This window comes from Meleagris gallopavo, chromosome 5 (genome assembly GCF_905368555.1).
Source record: "Meleagris gallopavo chromosome 5, MGAL_WU_HG_1.1, whole genome shotgun sequence".
Lineage (NCBI taxonomy): Eukaryota > Metazoa > Chordata > Aves > Galliformes > Phasianidae > Meleagris > Meleagris gallopavo.
The window spans coordinates 47790553-47808792 of NC_139408.1; the positions used below are offsets into that span (position 1 = coordinate 47790553).

The window sequence follows — 18240 nt, forward strand, 5'->3', positions numbered from 1 at the left end:
CTCTTTGATTGGTCCGTTCTAAGGCCGGGGCAGACCGTCGCGGGACTGCTCCTCCGCTTAGCAGACACTGAAAAAGACGGGATTGGTTGCTGGAGAGTTCTACCGCTTCTCATTGGCCGCCGCGCGGCGGCCGCTCAGGGCTCGCGCGCAGCTCTCCGGTGACGTTGACGTGACGACGCAGCGAGCGGCCTGGCCTGCTTCCCAAGATGGCGGCGCGCAGAGCGCGGGGGCCGCGCTGTCGTTAAGAGGCCCGGCGCTCCACACCGCTCCGCTGTCCCGCGCGAGGCCCGTGAGTGCGCGGGGCACGGGCGGCATTTCCTGGGCGTACGGCGGGAGGGAGTCCGGCCCCGAGGTACAGGGGAGGGGGGAGCGGGGGCACCGGGAGCCTCTGCGAGCGGGAGGAGGTGGGACGGAACCGGGTGCGAAGGGCGCTGCGTGCGGGAAGTGCGAGGGAGCTGCGATCGGAGGCCCGAGGACTTCTCGGGGCTGGCGGGGCGGCCAGGAGCGCTGTGTGGCGGCTGGGGGGGGGGCGGTTCGCCGTGAAGGTTTTGGGGCTGCGGGGCCGTGAGGCGGAAGTGCCTTCGGCTGTAAGAGGAACGGGCCCGGCTCGTTAAAAACCTTAGTAAAAGTCGCGGCCGAGCGTGAGGAGGAGGAACTGTAACCGCTGTTAATGAGGGGGGAGCCGAGAAAGCTGTAAGCGGCTGCGGGCTGTGTGTGACAGGGCTGTCAGTGGCACGGGGAGACCTGGAGGCCCTTCAGGGCAGCACGAGGTGCTTTCCTTCCTTCTGACAGAGAAACTTGCCGAGATAAAGAGGGACAGGTTATTGCTTTGTTTGTTTTTCTCCTGGCTGTTTGTTTGCTATCCATTTTCGCAGTGGAAACATCTGGAAAATCAGATTTCATCAGATTTGAGCAGGCTTACACCTGGGTCTTCCTCTGACTGTTTTGCTTGGAGGAAATCTGCTGCATCATATTGTAATGGGCATTTGTTAGTGGAAGCTTTGCCAGTGTGCACAGCAATTTGGGCACAGTATCTGTAGTTTATTGAATTGTAGTAGAAATAGACTCGTGCCCAGAAGAAACAAAGGCACCTCTGTAAATTCCCTCTGTAAATTGTGGAAGAACTGAGCACCACTCACAGCTCCAACACCAGAAAGCTCTTTGCAGAGCTTTAGTGCTGTCTGGATGGATATGTGAAATGCTGGTCAGCGTGCTCTGACTGTATTCTGCTGCATTATTTTGATGTGATTGTAGGTGGCACCTTACCACACAGACCTAACTCAGTTGTCTTGATCTTCATGTGTGAAAGAATGTTAATCTGTACTGTACTGTTTTTTTTCTTAAGTAACTCAAGTGCAGATCAATTCACAAAGGTTTTAGCCAAGTGTTGCCATCCTGGTCATGTTTTCAAGAGACCCACTGGGTGTTAAAATTGCCTTTCAGGCTGACCTAACATACGTGCTCTGGTTGTGAAGAGTGATCTGATTCCATCTCCCTCCCTCAGCTGTTCAAATCTTGCTGCTGCCATCACTAGGTTGTTTTTTCTTATTTTGTGGACAAAATAGATTAAAGTTGTTCTACAGGAAAGTAGCAGGTACTTTTGATAAAACGTTGTTGAAGTTTCTCTATCAAAGAATAGCAAAAATAATCATATATATGTTTGGTCTTTGAATTGCATTTGCAATATACAGGGAAGATGAGAACACGTTAAATATTACTCAACTTTAAAAAAAGAGTCCCCTCCATTTTAAAATAAGTTCTTTTTGCTTTTCTTAAAGGTTGTGAAGCTCCTAACCAAAAACTTTTCTGAACATTTACCAAGCAAGAACAGTTCTGTTTTAATAAATGAAGGAGAATAAAGAAAATTCCAGCCCTTCTGTAAACTTGGCAAATCTGGATCATACAAAGCCATGCTGGTACTGGGATAAGAAAGATTTGGCACATACACCTTCACAGCTTGAAGGGCTTGATCCAGCCACCGAGGCACGGTACCGCAGGGAGGGTGCCAGGTTCATATTTGATGTGGGAACACGTTTAGGGCTGTATCCTTTAAACTCCTGGTAGAAATGAGTCGATGAATGGGGGTTTGAAGAATTAAGTATTGCAGAATATGTGTGGTTAGCTGTTAAAATGTTTCTCCATCATGAATCAAAAATCTTTTTGAGTGCTGCTTCATAGTTTTAGCCATTCGTTGGGTAATCAAGGTGTTTTCTGACCCCCTTTGGCAATAGAGGAGTAAAAGAGTACTGAGTACATATCTGGCAGTTACCAGATATGGTCTCTTACAACACAAATTACATGATTCCTCAAATTTTGAATTCTGTGTTCATTTTTCTACATATTTTAACTTTGGAGATTCTAACCTGTGATCCACCTCCCCCTGCTTTTTCTTTCTTATGGGTTGGGATCTACAACTTTGTATATGTTGGTAATTTCTCCCCATTGTCTCACCTCATGGATAGCCCTTAAACTTTTTGCTTCCTATATTCCTGTTACTTATTTTAATCCCATGAGTTCTTTGTTTAATAAATCTTGAAGATATAATTTTGCATTTATTCTGGCAGGGAAGAGTAGGGAGCGTGTTCAGATGGAAGCCCTATTTGTAGGTATGAATATTGAGTAACGATTTTCTCCAGTAACAGTTTCACGTGAAGTGATACTTGTACAAAGTGATACTTTTGTTCCTGTTTGTGCCTACCCTCTGCTTTTGGGCTTTTTGAGGCTGGTAGTGCTTATCATGCAGATGCCCATGCATGGATGTGATATGGACTTTTCTTACTCCCAGTAAATGCTTTAGGTATCGGCTGCTTCTGGACTGAATTTGCACAGTCCTAAGGGGGGTTGTGGCTTCTGTTTCTCCTTTAATTGCAGTGTTTTTCAGCCAGTTGCTGAATGGACAGTTCCTTGAGATACTTGATACATCAGAGTGTATCTTTTGCATTGGGTACCTGTGGTTTTAAATTTGTTCTGTGACTTGCTTGAAGTTCCTTATCCTGCACCACAGACACTATGATACTCTAGCAACTGGAATAATTTACTTCCATCGGTTTTATATGTTCCATTCCTTCAAACAGTTCCCAAGATATGTAAGTATTTACCATATTGATTACCTAATGCTTTGATGATGTGAAGGATAAGCTGAAATGACTACAAGTCGAGGGTATTACTGCTTGCCACAGCTCTCGATGATTAAAAATGAACTTTTTATTTCTTAATCAACACAACTCCTGTTTGTCCACGCATTTTTATGGTTGGAAATGTGTTTGTGTTGGTAATGTCTTGCTGATGCTTTTCTGTCACAGCTGACACAAGACAAATTCTACTTAGGGTCTCTAACTAAGAAATAAAGTTCTATAAAATGGTCAGTCCTCCAAATTCTGTCCTTTTCTTTGAGACTGAAAAGCTTAAATTAACACTACAGTAATATTAGAAGTCAGTGTGCTTGTTAAGTCTTTTCTGGGAAAATTCTACAGATCTAATGGATTCTACAGTTAATGGAAACTGACAGAGCTTTAATTATGTTGTATTGTTCTGAATATGCAGACAACTCTTTGAAAGCACTTTTATTTTTTAGGTGACAGGAGCCTGCTGTCTCTTCCTGGCAGGGAAAGTTGAAGAAACACCTAAGAAATGTAAAGATATAATTAAAACAGCCCGTAGCTTGCTAAATGATGTACAGTTTGGACAATTTGGAGATGATCCAAAGGTAAAAAAAAAAAAATAAAAATACTCACATTGAACTCGTTTTCATCCTTTTGTACCCAGCAACACGACATGCCTTAAAACACTGGTTGGTTTTCAGTTGTTGCAAATTTCATGTTGAACATGCATTTGTGGCTCTTTTGGGTCACATAGTAGGAATTATGAAAATAAGTCTTGCTAATAGAGATAGTTCTTGCTAATGCAAGTGAAGACTACTGCAGTAAATGTTTATATAAAAAGCTTATATTCGATTTCATGTGAGCTCTGGTGTTATTTTGCAATTTAAAATAAATCTGGAGTCATTGTGGTCAGAGCTAGAAATGCTGTCAGGACATAAAACACACTGGGCAGGCTTGAGGTGGCTTTAGGAAAGAACCAATTGCAAATCTCAAGTCAAATAAGAGAGCATCATCTCAAATGTTTTAAGGTTCCTGTTTATAACACTTAGCTTAGCAAAACTAAGCTTCTCTCAAAATTGTTGCTAACTGTTTTTTGTAAATGCAAGACAGATCTAAAACTAGAGAGATACGGTGGAAGCTTACCTTTTTGTTTTGTGTATTGGACAGTTTTATGCTATATCTACTTCAGTTCTTTGTTGCAGGTAGGAGAAGGAATTTAAAACACGACTGCCCTCTGCCCCTAATAACTCTGAAGAAAAAGTATCTGGATTTAAAAGAGTGGTTAAGTTGGAAAGCTTTCTGTTCTCCTTGGAGACAAACCCTAATCAAGCAAAAGCAGGCAAACGTTTGCGTAGAGATGCTCTGTAGTCATACTTCATACCAGCATAAAATATCTGTGAGTAAAAAAGGGTCTAACATTATGGTTACCTTGTTGTGTGTTGTAGGAAGAAGTGATGGTCCTTGAAAGAATCTTACTACAAACAATAAAGTTTGATTTGCAAGTGGAACATCCATACCAGTTCCTTCTCAAGTATGCTAAACAACTCAAAGGTAAAATGCTACAGGGTGAGCGAGTGCTGCCTGTCCTTAGTTTATGACATTTTATTTACATGAATAGTGCAGGTGTGTTCTTCTCCAAATTGTTTGCTTTTCTGTTAACTTTATTTCTTCTTCTGATTGTTTTTCAGGAGACAAAAATAAAATTCAGAAGCTGGTTCAAATGGCATGGACGTTTGTCAATGACAGGTGAGATGGTGCTGGGAAATGTTTCTGAAGTTAAATGGTTACTGTTGCTTACTCTATTCTGTGTTGAGATATTTCTTTGACATTTCTTTGCTTATTATATGCTTTCTGCTTATAATGAGGACAGCTGAGTTATTTCTTGATCTAGGTATCTTTTACTTTTTATCTTTACCGTGGTATTTCCATTGAGCAGAGGATCTAGGGTGACTGCAGAAGTAGTCCATTAAAACCTTGATATTTTATGGGAATGACTTAATATTGCAGTCAGAAGCAAACAAACAAACAAAAAAAGATGTTTATTGAAAAGACCAACACAAATTATAGATGTCAAGACAGAGTCTGGCTTCTTGCCCAGCCTGAGACATGTAGCTTATTCTGTTCATTGCAGGGGAGTTGGACTATATGATGATGCTTAAGGGTGACTTCCAACTCAATAGATTCCAAATATAACTACTGGATTGCGTGCCAGAGGATAGCAGCTATACTCTCCCAAGTTTTGTACACTAATCTATTTAGGATTATGTGATGTTTAAAAGTTCTTAAGTATCCCACTTGCTTTCAGTCATCTGTAGCTTACTGGAGAGAAAATTGATTTAAACTACTGCATAGGTTACTATTTTGATGCATTTAAGGAAATAGTAATGAATACATCAGTGAGCTGTCAGGAACTTAGTTGGCTTGTTCCTATGGAGAAGAAAAAGGGAAAAGGGGAAAAAGAGGAAAAGAAACAGGAATCATAGAATGGCCTGGGTTGGAAAGGACCACAATGCTCACCTAGTTTCAACCCCCCTGCTATGTGCAGAGTCCCCAGCCACCAGACCAGGCTGCCCAGAGCCACATCCAGCCTGGCCTTGAATGCCTTGAGGGATGGGGCATCCACAACCTCCTTTGGCAACCTGCTCCAGTCACCACCCTCTGTGTGAAAAACTTCCTCCTAATATCTAACCTAAACCTCCCCTGTCTTGGTTTAAAACCATTCCCCCTTGTTCTATCACTATCCACCCTTGTAAACAGCCATTCCCCCTCCTGTTTCTATGCTTCCTTCAAGTACTGGAAGGCCACAGTGAGGTCTCTCTGCAGCCTTCTCTTCTCCAAGCTAAACAAACCCAGTTCCCTCAATCTTTCCTCATAGGAGAGGTGCTCCAGCCCTCTGAAATGTTATAGTTTACTATTAAAAACCAGTGGCTTTGATTACGACATGAATGTACTCAATTACTGTCAATAACATCAGTTAGCTTTAACACTGACAAAGGCTATCCAGGAGAAAACCTTTGATAGTTCTTTTGGTTTGTTTTAAAACTCCAGCTTGCTTGACGTGTTGTTTCAAGCTGTTCTGCTTTTTTAGTATTTTACATTTGCTTGAAAAGCGTGCAGAAAATCTAAAATCCAATTTGAGCATCAATCCCTAAGCAGTGAAATGCAGTGACCACACACTTCAGTAGCAGTGAACATAAATACTGTGTTTAGTTAACACTGCAGGTGAGATTGCTTTGCCATGTGGCTGCCCACACTGGAATATAACGCTGCCTGTTCCACTCCCAAGTCGTGCTAGTTTTCCGTTTTAGAATTCCAAACTCTGCAGAGTGTGGTGTAGTACTTCTGCAAGCGTCTGCTCTTTGTATTCTGTATGTCTGACATTGCTGTGGTAAAAGAGCACAGTGCAGGAACAGCTTAGTTGTGGAAACTCAGCTTAACTCACTTAAGTGGCTGTTTCTAGGTTTCTCCGTTCAATTTGTCTGAGGTGTTTCACAGAATCACACAGGATCACAGAATGGCCGGGGTTGGAAGGGACCTCAAGGATCATGAATTTCCAACCCCCCTGCCACGTGCAGGGCCACCGACCTCCCCATTTCATACTAGACCAGGCTGCCCAATCCAATCTGGGCCCCATCCAATCTGGCCTTGAACACCTCTAGGAACAGGGCATCCACAGCCTCTCTGGGCAGCCTGTTCCAGCACCTCACCACTCTCTCTGTAAAGAACTTAAGTTCTTTGTGTTAAAGTGTAGTGGGAGTTGATGCTGTTAGTTATAGCTGGTGTACATTAAATTTCTATTTGTTTTTTGTATCCCAGCCTCTGCACTACTCTGTCACTGCAGTGGGAACCTGAGATCATTGCTGTTGCAGTTATGTACTTAGCAGGCCGGCTGTGTAAGTTTGAAATACAGGAGTGGACTTCAAAACCAATGTACAGACGATGGTGGGAGCAGTTTGTCCAAGATGTTCCTGTTGATGTTCTGGAAGGTATGAGAAACATTTGCCAAAAAGAGAGGAGTATTTCTTTCAACTGCGTGACTAAATCATAAGTAAATGCATATTGCTTTCTTTATGGGCCTGTAGAGCTATGTCCTAACCAGATTTTTAATTGAATTTTTTAAATGATGACTTTCGTCTGGTTATCATGGTTAGTTTTCTGATCAGTGTTCGCTTTACTAATTATTTAATTTGTTCAGTTTATAACACAAGTAATTAGCTGCTAACCTATGATGATTTGTTCTGGTGTGGTGTGTGTTTGTTTGTTTTCAGTTGTTATTCCTTTTCTCCCCATTTTTAAATATTCAGTTCTGTGAGCACTGGAACTAATACAGCCTGGTTTCTAGCAAATTACACCAGGGTTGCAGTCATTGAAGTTTATTTTCAGTAAAAAGCTTAGTTGATTATGGTGACCTAAGTGTACGTTTGTACGTTATGAGTCAATTATAATTAAGTTTTATTTCTTTCTTTTTAAAGACATCTGTCACCAGATACTGGATCTGTACTCACAGGGAAAACAGCAAATGCCTCATCATACTCCTCATCAGCTGCAGCAGCCACCATCTCTTCAGTCTACACCTCAGACACCTACAGTACAACAATCACAGCAGTCCCAAGGTTCAGAGCAATTGCAGACTCAGCAGCAAAAAGAGTCACAGCAGTCATCACAACAACAGCAGCAGCAGCAGCAAACACAAGCACAGCAACCTAAAAAGCCTTCTCCCCAGCCAAGTCCTCCTAGACAGATTAAAAGACCAGCAGTAAGTTTAACTTTGATCTTCAACTTGCATTTTATTTTTAAGCTCATCGCATGTCACCTTTATTTAAAGGCTCTGTTGTGCAGCAGATTTGTTTGCATTAAGAATCAGCCTGGTAATTAATTTTTTATGGTAGACTTATATGGTAAGAATGTCAGCCTAGAACAGCCTTGACAGTTTTGGCATACCATATTCTTGTTTCACTTGAGGCAAAAGCAAGTGAACAAATATCTAAGGCAGCATCAACTACTGAAGTTTGTGGTTCTGTGCCATCTAAATTTGTTGTGTTACTGTTGAGCAAGCTTAATTAAGGAAAAGTGTCTATTTTCTATTACCACCCCATCGTTGAAAATAAGAAACTTCATGAGCAATAGAATAATACTGTAAGTACTCCAGATGCTTTTACAAGGTTTTTAGCAAGTTATATTTTACAAAGTATAGCCTGGTGCTCGGGGAAGAAACACTGTACTGTGAAATATGTAGTTCTTGCCCTGAGTACTAACTAGCTTTAGAGTTGTTCAGGATAGAAAGCTGATTAAATGTGTTCAGGAGCTTGAAAAGTGAGAGAGCCCTTTATAGACGGTTTTCATGCTTTTTCTGCTGTCAGCACAAACTCTGCTTGGGTTGTTGGATCTGTAGGGCAGTGAACTCTTTTCTTGATTTTATTCAACAAAAATGTGTAGGATAGTTTGGCACTTTAGAAATCATAGACAACAGTTGGGATTTCTCTGGGTGTCTCCATCCCAGTTGGCAGTTTTTAGAAATGCTTGTTCTAAATGTCTTCGTTCAAAGCATTACCAATTGCACCCCATCCTATGCATTAATGAACTATCTAATGGGGACAAAAGCAGTGCCTTCAGCACGAGCCTGTTGTACTTTAGCAGTGCTTTCTGGTCGAGTCCTCAGAGCACTTTCTTTGAAGTCAGAGGTTGAGCTCCGCCAGCTAAGAATTAAGGAAGCGAATAAAAACGCAGATAAACAGGTGAGCCTGATGGAGTGCAGGCATCCAGAACAAAAATAGAGTAAAGCGTGACTACAGAACTTTGCTGTTCTTCTATGAAACAGCAAAATTTGAGAAAAAGAAATGCGATCTTCTGAACTTATCCTTTCTCCAGAAAACAGTCTGGGAGAGCAAAATATGTAACACTTGAACCATTTACTTGGTGCTTCTGAAATATACTTCAGTTAGATGAACCACAAACCTTTTTAAAAATGTTTGCCTCCTATAAATAGGCTTTGCATGACATCTCCTACACTTTGTATGGAATATAAATACACTTTATTCCTGGAGGCTAGATTTTCCATTTACATGAGCTCCTAGAACTCCATTACTTTTTACCGAGCCAAGATATTTTCAAGCAGCTGAGGCATTGGCCCATGACTTACAAGCCCATAGTAGCTGCCTCAAGCATATGCACATCCTCTGCATCTCTAGTGTTGAAGAGCTCTTGAGTGTTCTGTTGATTTTGCTAAAAATATACTCATGAATCATTAAATATAGACAGTAAGCTCAGTTTGATTAAACCAAAAATTATTAGTGGGAACACTTTTAATGCATGGAGAAACAGCACTAAATGAGCAGTTCCATTATTATGTGCATTAAGCTTTTTATGAATATAGTAATTAAGAATTAGCATGCTAATAACACTAAAGTTAACTCTGGTCCAGTTGCTTGTTCTGTCCTTGCGGTGGTTGTGATTTAAGACTAAGTGACGTGAGACTAAGATTGTCCTTAAAAAGCAGGGAAGGGGCCAGAAGGTGGCTGGAGATAAGTAGAATTGACTGTCAAATCGATACAAGGTTGAAGTAGTCTTAAGCAGTCCTCAGGTACCTTTGGACAGCAGAAATCTTGAGAATGCTCGGCAGAATGAAGAGGAATTCACTGTCCTAATTGGAGTGAAATGCCATTCCATTCTTCCTGCAGAAATTGAAGTGATGGGAGCTGAGCAACAATTGGTGAAGACAGAACCACGAGACCTAACATTCTCTTGGAAAAACACTCTTTCACTCAAAAAACTATGTACCCTTCTCACTTTTGTCTTCATTTTAAATGGCTATCTACCAAAAAAAAAAAAAAAAAAAAGTTGTTTCCCGATTTGCTTGCTTTTTAGAATGCTGAAATGCTTTGTGTTTTGCAGTGGTTGTAAACACCTTTTTTTTCTCTTTTTAACTACAGGCTGTCTCTCCAAAAGAAGAAGCAAAGACAACAGGTAAATGCTAATATTTGATTCCTTTCATTTTATGTAAACAGTGCACTCCTAAAGTTTTTTAACATCAATGCTGTATCTGTAAATGCATTCTGAAAATATTTTTAAAATGTTCCTAACTGCAAAACTTGTAGAAATGGAATATAGCTGTGCCCCAATAGTCCCTTACTACAGTTTAGTGAGAGGTCTACTCAATCAATTTTGCTACTCTTAGCATACAACTCTACATCATTTGGAGTAGTGCTTCAGCAAGCTGTGGGACCCTGAAAAAACTGAAGATGCCATGTCACTGAATATCAGCACTGATAAGAATTCTGTTGGTAATTAGTGACATTTTAATTGGCTGCTGGCATGGCTCATGGTAAAAAGTATCTCCCATGTCTGCGTAGAGTAGTGTGACAGATGGTAGCTGTTAGAACGGGACTGTACATGGACTTTGGAAAGCACTGCAGAGCCACAGCTAATTAGGAACTTCCAAATGTGTTTCAGAACCACCACCACCATCAAAAATTCCTAAAATCGAAACTTCACATCCACCAATACCTCCTCCACATCCACCTCCAGGTAAGCTTTGGTTTTCTAAAACACATTTACTCTTGCAGTTAATCTTTCATTCATATGGCTTTAGAGGTGGAAGGAGGGGAGGGGGAGGAATGTGTTGTCTTGTCTAAGCAGCTTGGCAATTAAATGCATTAGGTGGATAAGCACGAGGGAATTTCATTTTACCAGTATAGGCTTTTCCAGATAGAAGGAAAAAAGTTCTGATGGAAATAAGACCATACACCATACTTTGTGGGCCAAAGCTTTGACTTTTAAAGGGATAGAAGAATGAAGCTAACTCTCCGGCATGCAAAAAATGACAGACTAGCAGGCCTAGGACTTATGATATGGAAAAGGATGGCAGATGCCTTACTATCAGTATAGCTTCCAGCTGTCCTGCAGAAGTCCTGCATGCTACATCTTTAATATAGAAATTTTGCAAGTATGTAACTTCAGAAAAGTAAAGGGGATGCTTTGCTGTGTCCCACAACTGGGCTCTGTCTGCCAGAGTTTTAGCACTGCACACGTGCCTTACCTTCACAAATAAAGTATACTGCTGTAAAAACTTACTTCCAGTGCCAGGTTAGCTATCCTTCCACTGACCCTTAAATATGACATAAACATTTTACAGAGCACAGTCTGTAATGTAACTGTAAGATGGCCACTTCTGACAGAACTACAAGAGAGAAAAACTATGCTCTGAATTATAGTGGGAACATCTTTCCCCATTTGTTAAAAACTCATTAAGAATAAAGGGATTCTTCCAAAGATCACATTCATCATTCCTTCCATTGTTAATTATTGAAAGCACATCTTAAATCCAGAGTGATAATGGCATTGGGCAAATGAAGAAATTATTGCCTGTTATAATGTAGGAGTTACAAGTCCTGGAAATGGTGTGTACCACTGCCAGCATCCCCAGCTTGCATCATCTAATGGCACAGCTGTCCTAGAAGGCAGTTTTGCTGTTAAAATGATGGCTGTTTACATGAGGTAGATCTTTTTTATGCAGGTAACAAACTCGTTCCCTTTCCTACCTAAAATTTTCCTCTTAAAATTTGTTTATATAAGCGCATCATTGTATAAGCACTGATACATCATAACAGCCTTTAGAGGCCATCTCTTGCCTGTCCTCTGAGGAAACAGCTGTTGAAAGCTAAGAGTATTTATTGACCAAATGAATAAAAGGACTGGCAGACTTACATTCTGTTTAGCTTTGTCAGTGTAGTTGGTGGATGTCAGTGGAAACACCTGTCTGCTTCTAAATAACTTTTCTTAGCTGAGCAATATTTTTTAGATGCCTACATACACAGATAAGTTGAATGTCAGAAGCCCCAAACCATTTTGCTTGGGTATTTTGATACAGACTGTGTGACCGTACAGAGACGGTGCCATGCGGTTAGTCGTCTTACTGTAGAATTCCTTACTTTATAAAGTCTGTATTAGAAGGGAAACACATTCTTATTTGAAGGCTATTTAAAGCACATTCTTAATGCAAATGGCCGAGTATAATTCTGTGAAAATCTGACCTTTTTGTGAACTTCATCAGACTGTCATGTATTGAGCTCCCTGAAATTAATCAGTGGAACAAAGCTGGTCAGATTTCATGTTCTAAGTAATCTACAGCAGTTTTTTACTTATTTTTTTCTGTTAAAAGACTTGAGACTTTGGCCTGTATTCCTACATAGTCCTTCACAACATGGGAGGCAAGTGAAGTGCAGAGTAATCCCAGGACAGCTCCTGGAGTACAAAAGGGCAGAAAAGGGGATGCATAGACAAAAGAAGTTGGAAGCTCTTATCAAAAGATCTTTGAGATGCTGGGTCTCAGGACTTTTTAAATGTGTACCAGTTGTGATTCTCTTCTTCCAGTCGGCTGATTGTAGAACAATATTTAAATGAAAATAGTAGGAAGAAAGGAAGATGCATTTGAGAGTGGGAAAAACTGACCAGGATCTTTGTACAGTTTAGCTATTTTCTAATGACAGAACAAGGTCTGACCGTGTACCATACAGCACTCAGAGGCGTAGGAAATTGTTGACTACTCTTTTGCTAGAATAACTGGAAGAAAATACAGATGTATTGAGAAGCTATTGCCACCGTAAGTGAAATTTTCTTTTCCAGAGCGCAAGCCTCCTTTGACAACTGCAGTTTCCATGGGAGAAGCAGAGCAATCTACTGCTGTGGACTCGGTCGATATGCCAAAGGTCCAGATTCCTCCCCCTGCTCATCCCGCCCCAGTACATCAACCTCCTCCTCTGCCGCATCGCCCGCCACCCCCGCCCCCCACCAGTTACATTACGGGGATGTCTACTACAAATTCTTACATGTCAGGGGAGGGTTATCAAAGCCTTCAGTCCATGATGAAAACAGAAGGACCAACTTACGGAGCTCTGCCACCGGCCTACGGACCACCGACCCACCTACCGTATCATCCTCACGTCTATCCTCCCAATCCCCCGCCACCAGTTCCCCCTCCACCTCCTGCGTCGTTCCCTCCCCCCAACATCCCACCTCCTACTCCTGGATACCCTCCCCCACCTACATACAATCCTAATTTCCCACCTCCCAGGCTGCCTCCCACTCATGCAGTGCCACCTCATCCACCACCTCCAGGGCTGGGAATGCCCCCAGCCAGTTATCCCCCGCCCACCGTTCCCCCTGGCGGGCAGCCCCCCGTACCACCTCCAATCCCACCGCCTGGGATGCCGCCCGTAGCGGGACTCGGACGTGCTACGTGGATGAGATAGCATGAGGTGATTTGCACGGGATCCCTTGGTGTTGAGTAGGCAGGAGGAGCTAGCCAAAACCTACTTTGTAAAGACGAGGAGGGTAATTTGTATAATTTAGATGAAGAAATGAGACGGTGAAATGAAAATTTAGCTGATCTGTTTGCAGTCTTGTTTATGGTGAGTTATATAGGCTTCTAGATTTTAATGAGCTTTGCAGTATCTATTCTAACTTTATACATTTGTCTTAAGTTTAAATTGTCTGAGTTATTCCAGCACTGGATTACTTTGTACTAGCAAAAATGTTAACCAGCCATATTGGCTCAACTATATCAGTAAGAAGTAAATTTCCTTCTAGAAATCAGTGCCTATTTTTGAGTATCAGAATAGCCAGATACCATGAAATTTCATCTATAATAAGAAACTTCATTTTTAGTAATAATTAAAAACAACACAATGTCAAGCATAAAAGCTACTTTATTTAAAGAGAGATTCTGAATGCTGACTGACTGGAATCGTTTTGAGGTGTTTGCCTTGCTGATATTTTTGTTTTGGAATGTACTGGTATCTTAAAGTATTGTTATGTTTACACCTATTTGCAAATTCCTGTACATAATATATATATTTTCTAAGTGTTAAAGTCTGAATGTAACAACCTACTGTGATGTACATCCTGGTTATAAATGGGACTAACTCCATTCACGTCATCTACCCAAATAAAATTGGTTCTGGACTCAGTGGGTTTCCAGAGTTGTCGCGTTACTCAGAGTTTGTAACTGTGATTCACACTTCACGGTATTCCAGCAGCTGCCTCCCAAGTCTTATTCATCAGTTTATTGAAAAAGAATGTATTTTAATTTATTCAACTAGAAGTATACACTATCACAATCCATCTCTTACTTCATTTTTACTAAAATATTTCAAATGAATGTTTTACACACATTATCAAAAAAATCTGTACTAATACTTTCCGTCCCCAAAAAAGCCAGAGTGGTTCATCAATAGGTAAAAACGCGTGCTAAGGTCTAAAGAATTCTGCTATATACACAACAGCGGGTGCTAACTTTTCCAGTTCTTTGAAATTCATATACAGAAAATAGAGCAGGGCTGTAAGATCACGGGTTTAACAGAAATCAAACTTCAAACTGATTTCTAAAGCAGCACAAATAGACTTTCCCCACGTTATGAAAAATATACAATTTTATCACTTTACAGTCATGCACTTGGTTTGCAAAAGATCAGTAGTAACTCTTCCCCCGCAGTCTCTAAAAAGATAAAAGGTCACTTTAACACTGGTTTGTTTATTTCAATAGCTAATATTTGGATAAAAATGTGCCATTCTCAAACAAGGTTGTGCTCAGCAGTCTTACCAAGGTGCAAAGAGCCGACTGCAGTCGGTTACACCACAGCATTCCAGAAACTTCTACACAAATGCCGTGCACTTCAGTCGCTCCAACAAAAGCCAAAGATGTCACGTCACTTCCCTTAAGCAAGCAAAGTCCATTTGTAATAGCTGGATGCTTTCTTTGCTAGGGGATTGCAGAACCTAGGGCTTCGAGCTTGAGGAAATTACATTTGGTCTGCTGCTCAACAAATAGCAATTCAATGGCCATGATTTCAAGGGACGCTCCCCTCCAACTTGACGTACGGAAACTGAAAACTCAGCACGTGGATCCATTAATTTAAATACGCAGATAATTCGGCTTTTCAGACAACTGAAAGTCATCCTGTAAAGTCATCAAGCGTTGGTTTAATCCAGGAAGACACTTTATAGCTCAAACGGAGTTAAGAGCAGCACGCCTAAATATCCTCAGACAACACCCTACTCTACAGCACTCGTGTTCTGCAAAATCAATGCACATCTTACACTGAAAATCTATGCTGCCAAACAGAATCAGCAAAAAAACAATTGTCACTTTAAGAGTAGCAGAGGCTGTTCAGCTGGACTACTGGCTCCCCTGAGAAGTGGCTCTTTTGGCTTTGCAGCACTACTGGGCCTCAATCACAGCACTATTTCCCATGGAGGCGAGCTCTGCAGGTGGAACAAAACAGGCTTTGCTTAAAGTCATCGAATAGAAAGTGATACAGGGAATACTTGAGAGAGAGCTACATAGCTGGCAGGGCTGGTAATCTGATCAGCAGAGCTCCCTTCTCCTTGAGAGCACTTGCTAGTCTTAATATTTAGTCCTAAAATAGCAAGCACGTCATCAACAAAATTAACACCCCAAAAACTCTGGCAACGTTTTGTTGTTTTAGTTAAAATTCACTGACGTAAATTAACCTTGTTCCCAATATGATCAAATTCTCTGCTTAATCCAGAGATTAGATGCCACCAAAATTAAAACGGGCTTTCAAGCAGACAGAAGCTACAGTAACCCTCTGTTATGCATTCCATGCTAAGGAAGAACGATGGTCTGATTTATATCACCTTTTCTGGTACAAAAAGATACAAATTTTGCAGGGGGAAGAAAGGTAATGCAGGGTGACTACAAACTGGAGATTAAAACACAAAGCAAGAAGGAGGAATTCAGGAAGCTTCTGCAGATGGCGTATTTTAAAGGGGAGTCATAGTCCTGAATGGATCTTTCCAGACTACACTGGGTATAAATATCACCAGAGTTAGAATTAGCAAGTTCAGTGTTTGCTAACTGAGCAATAGTGAGAAACAAACTACTGGCTGGCGGTGTGTGTGTGTGTGTGTGTGTGTGTGTGTGTGTGTGTTTTGGGGGAGGTTTTTGTTCTTCATTTTTTTTGTTCTATTTTGATTTCTGCATTCAATAATGAGGTGGTTCTTAATGGTTAGCACAGATATTGGTTGTATTCTGGCTCTGTTTTTGTTGCTTACAGATCTAGGCTCTGACACCACAAATTCTTTACCCAGGCAGCTAGTTATACTAATTACCATGGGAGCAATTAGCCGTTTCCTATCTCGCAGCGTGGGCCTCCTGGTATTGTATCGGCGCTCCTTATTCATGAAGTAGCACAAATGAAGGACTCTGCCGGTAGAGCAAAGTAATTTAAGAGGAAGAACCTGTCTCACTAATCCATCTGCAGCTGTGACTGAGTCCTAGAGAGGATAAGACGAAAGTAATGGTGTCTGAGGTCATTAAATCTTTGAGCTAATCACTAAAATTGATGCAACTTTCGAAGAGAAGGCTTTGATCATTACATGTATCTGTCTTTTACATTATTTTACACCAATGAGTTTAAGAACCAAGTTCAGCTTCCTCGCACTATTGGGAAATATGGGAACACTGAATGAAATACCAGGACAGCTGCTGTGATAGCTTGGAAGAGAAGGGGTGAGGTTCAAATTCTTACAGCTATACAAGCGGTACTGCACAATAGCAAAATATAAGTCCCATTGTTTTATATACAACCATTTGAAGAAGAAAAAAACCCACTTGTTTTGGTTCATTAACAAAAATAAAGCTTCAATGGCAGGAAGTAGTCTCACCAGACAGCCTGTGTTTATTGAGCTTTAATCAGCTCTGCAAGGTTGTTGTTGGGTTACCTTTCACGGTAACCGACAGAGGTGAGGGATCCAGCGAGAACATTAAAAACAATACCCAAATCTTCCATAGGTGAAAGATGAGCTGCTCTTGAAGATACTGTGAAAGCCATAAGCACTGTTAGGATGGCAATTTCTGCCGAATTGCTTAGTAGTAAAAACTTACAGGAACAGTGTTGCCATATTTGTAGGAAATACTGGTGCGTGGCAAAGTGACTTCAGTTCATTCACATTACAGCTGCAGAAATCTCATCATTTGTTCATGAAAAATAGTTCATTAACAGCTCATACGGCGTCTCAAGCTCTTCTGTATGCTTGTGTGATGAGTACCACCACACAACGTACACAGGGGGGCAAAGTGCTTTCATCTCACTGCTCAGTGTTTTACACAACGCCAGGTGAAAATAGTTCTATTTCTTCCTTCACAACAAGCACTTCCAAAAACCTGCTAGCAGCTCAGGAGCCTGACAGCCCATAAGCTGGGGAATTCAAATTGCTCTTTGCTCAGAAGGCTCCATCAGGTGCTGCCTGGAGCCGCTAACCTAGCTGTGAATCATTGACAAGCAGGTGGGCAGGAGTGACACAAACTGACTTCTCCATGGGTTAAGGGTTCTTCTTGTTTGTCTTCAAAATGCTCTCAAGTTAGTTAATTCTAAAAACAGACCATACAACAAAGCGGGTTTGAACTACAATACAAATGATGCAAGTCTGGTATTACTGGATGGTTACCCATTGAACATCAGTTCCAGAGCACCACAGCCTGGAAATCAGGCCTTTAGCTGCCATATTTACACTATTGACAGTTTAAAAAAAAAAAAAAAAGCCAAAAAAAGGAAACCCTGAAAAAACTCAACCCCAACTCCCGCAGAACGGGCAGCCAGAAATAGTGAGCTCTGCCCCTCGTAGTCTTCACAGAATCACTTCCAGCCCACGGGACAGCACTCCTACAACGGCCCCTTGAACTGGTTTCCCGACAGATGTTGCCTGATGGAGGGTTTGGAGCTTGCAGCATCGCCCAGCTTTCGCCAGACAACCTGTAAGGAAAGCATACAGGGCGGGGAGAGAAAAGCAGGAATTAAAACTCAAAGGCCGCCGAGCTGCAGTAGATCGCTTACTATCAGGATCCGCGATTTCCTACAGCCGGGCTGTAATTCCCAGCAAGGCCGCTGGGTGGCCCCTGTGCACCAGTTTCCATGGGAAAGCCATTGATGCATTTTTCTAATTAGACTCTCGAAATTAGAACCATTTTTGCCTGGGGTAATAGCATAGAGCAAATACACTGGGTTCAGAAGTGAAGTTCAACGTCAGGTCAGCGCTGTCATGCTCACTGAAATTATGTTACCGTGAGGAGAAAAGATAAAGAAGGCATTAGTTAAAATTATACATGAAGGATTTTCTAAAA

The 18240-nt window shown here is 41.4% G+C and overlaps 2 protein-coding genes across 4 annotated transcripts in view; one reads left to right on the forward strand and one right to left on the reverse strand.

Annotated features, from left to right (window-relative positions):
• The first annotated feature begins 152 nt into the window (after window positions 1–152).
• On the forward strand, window positions 153–14064 carry CCNK (cyclin K). 2 transcript variants are annotated; one of them, XM_085225605.1, is made up of 11 exons: window positions 153–289; window positions 1779–2042; window positions 3005–3086; window positions 3575–3706; window positions 4547–4652; window positions 4790–4847; window positions 6918–7087; window positions 7574–7857; window positions 10031–10064; window positions 10551–10625; window positions 12723–14064. In XM_085225605.1, the coding sequence occupies exons 2-11, from the start codon at window positions 1846–1848 to the stop codon at window positions 13346–13348; spliced, it is 1764 nt and encodes a 587-aa protein (XP_085081731.1). In that variant the 5' UTR covers window positions 153–289; window positions 1779–1845; the 3' UTR covers window positions 13349–14064. The 2 variants fall into 2 exon arrangements, with proteins under 2 accessions (XP_085081731.1, XP_085081730.1); XM_085225604.1 differs by having other exon boundaries at window positions 193–352.
• The window catches only part of CCDC85C (coiled-coil domain containing 85C), a 103181-nt gene continuing 98727 nt past the window's right edge, over window positions 13787–18240 (reverse strand). For both annotated transcript variants that reach the window (XM_010711902.3, XM_019615870.2), the window contains one exon: window positions 13787–17872. In XM_010711902.3, the coding sequence (XP_010710204.1) occupies window positions 17783–17872 (90 nt within the window). In that variant the 3' untranslated portion in view covers window positions 13787–17782. The remainder of the gene's footprint in view (window positions 17873–18240) is intronic.

Bases quoted from the DNA above. Each gene is read 5' to 3' on its own strand.
- CCNK (XM_085225605.1), top strand. From the start codon at position 1,846: ATGAAGGAGAATAAAGAAAATTCCAGCCCTTCTGTAAACTTGGCAAAT. The intron at 7,088-7,573 runs GTATGAGAAACA...TTCTTTTTAAAG, and splicing joins TCCTGTTGATGTTCTGGAAG to ACATCTGTCACCAGATACTG. The intron at 10,065-10,550 runs GTAAATGCTAAT...AATGTGTTTCAG, and splicing joins AGAAGAAGCAAAGACAACAG to AACCACCACCACCATCAAAA.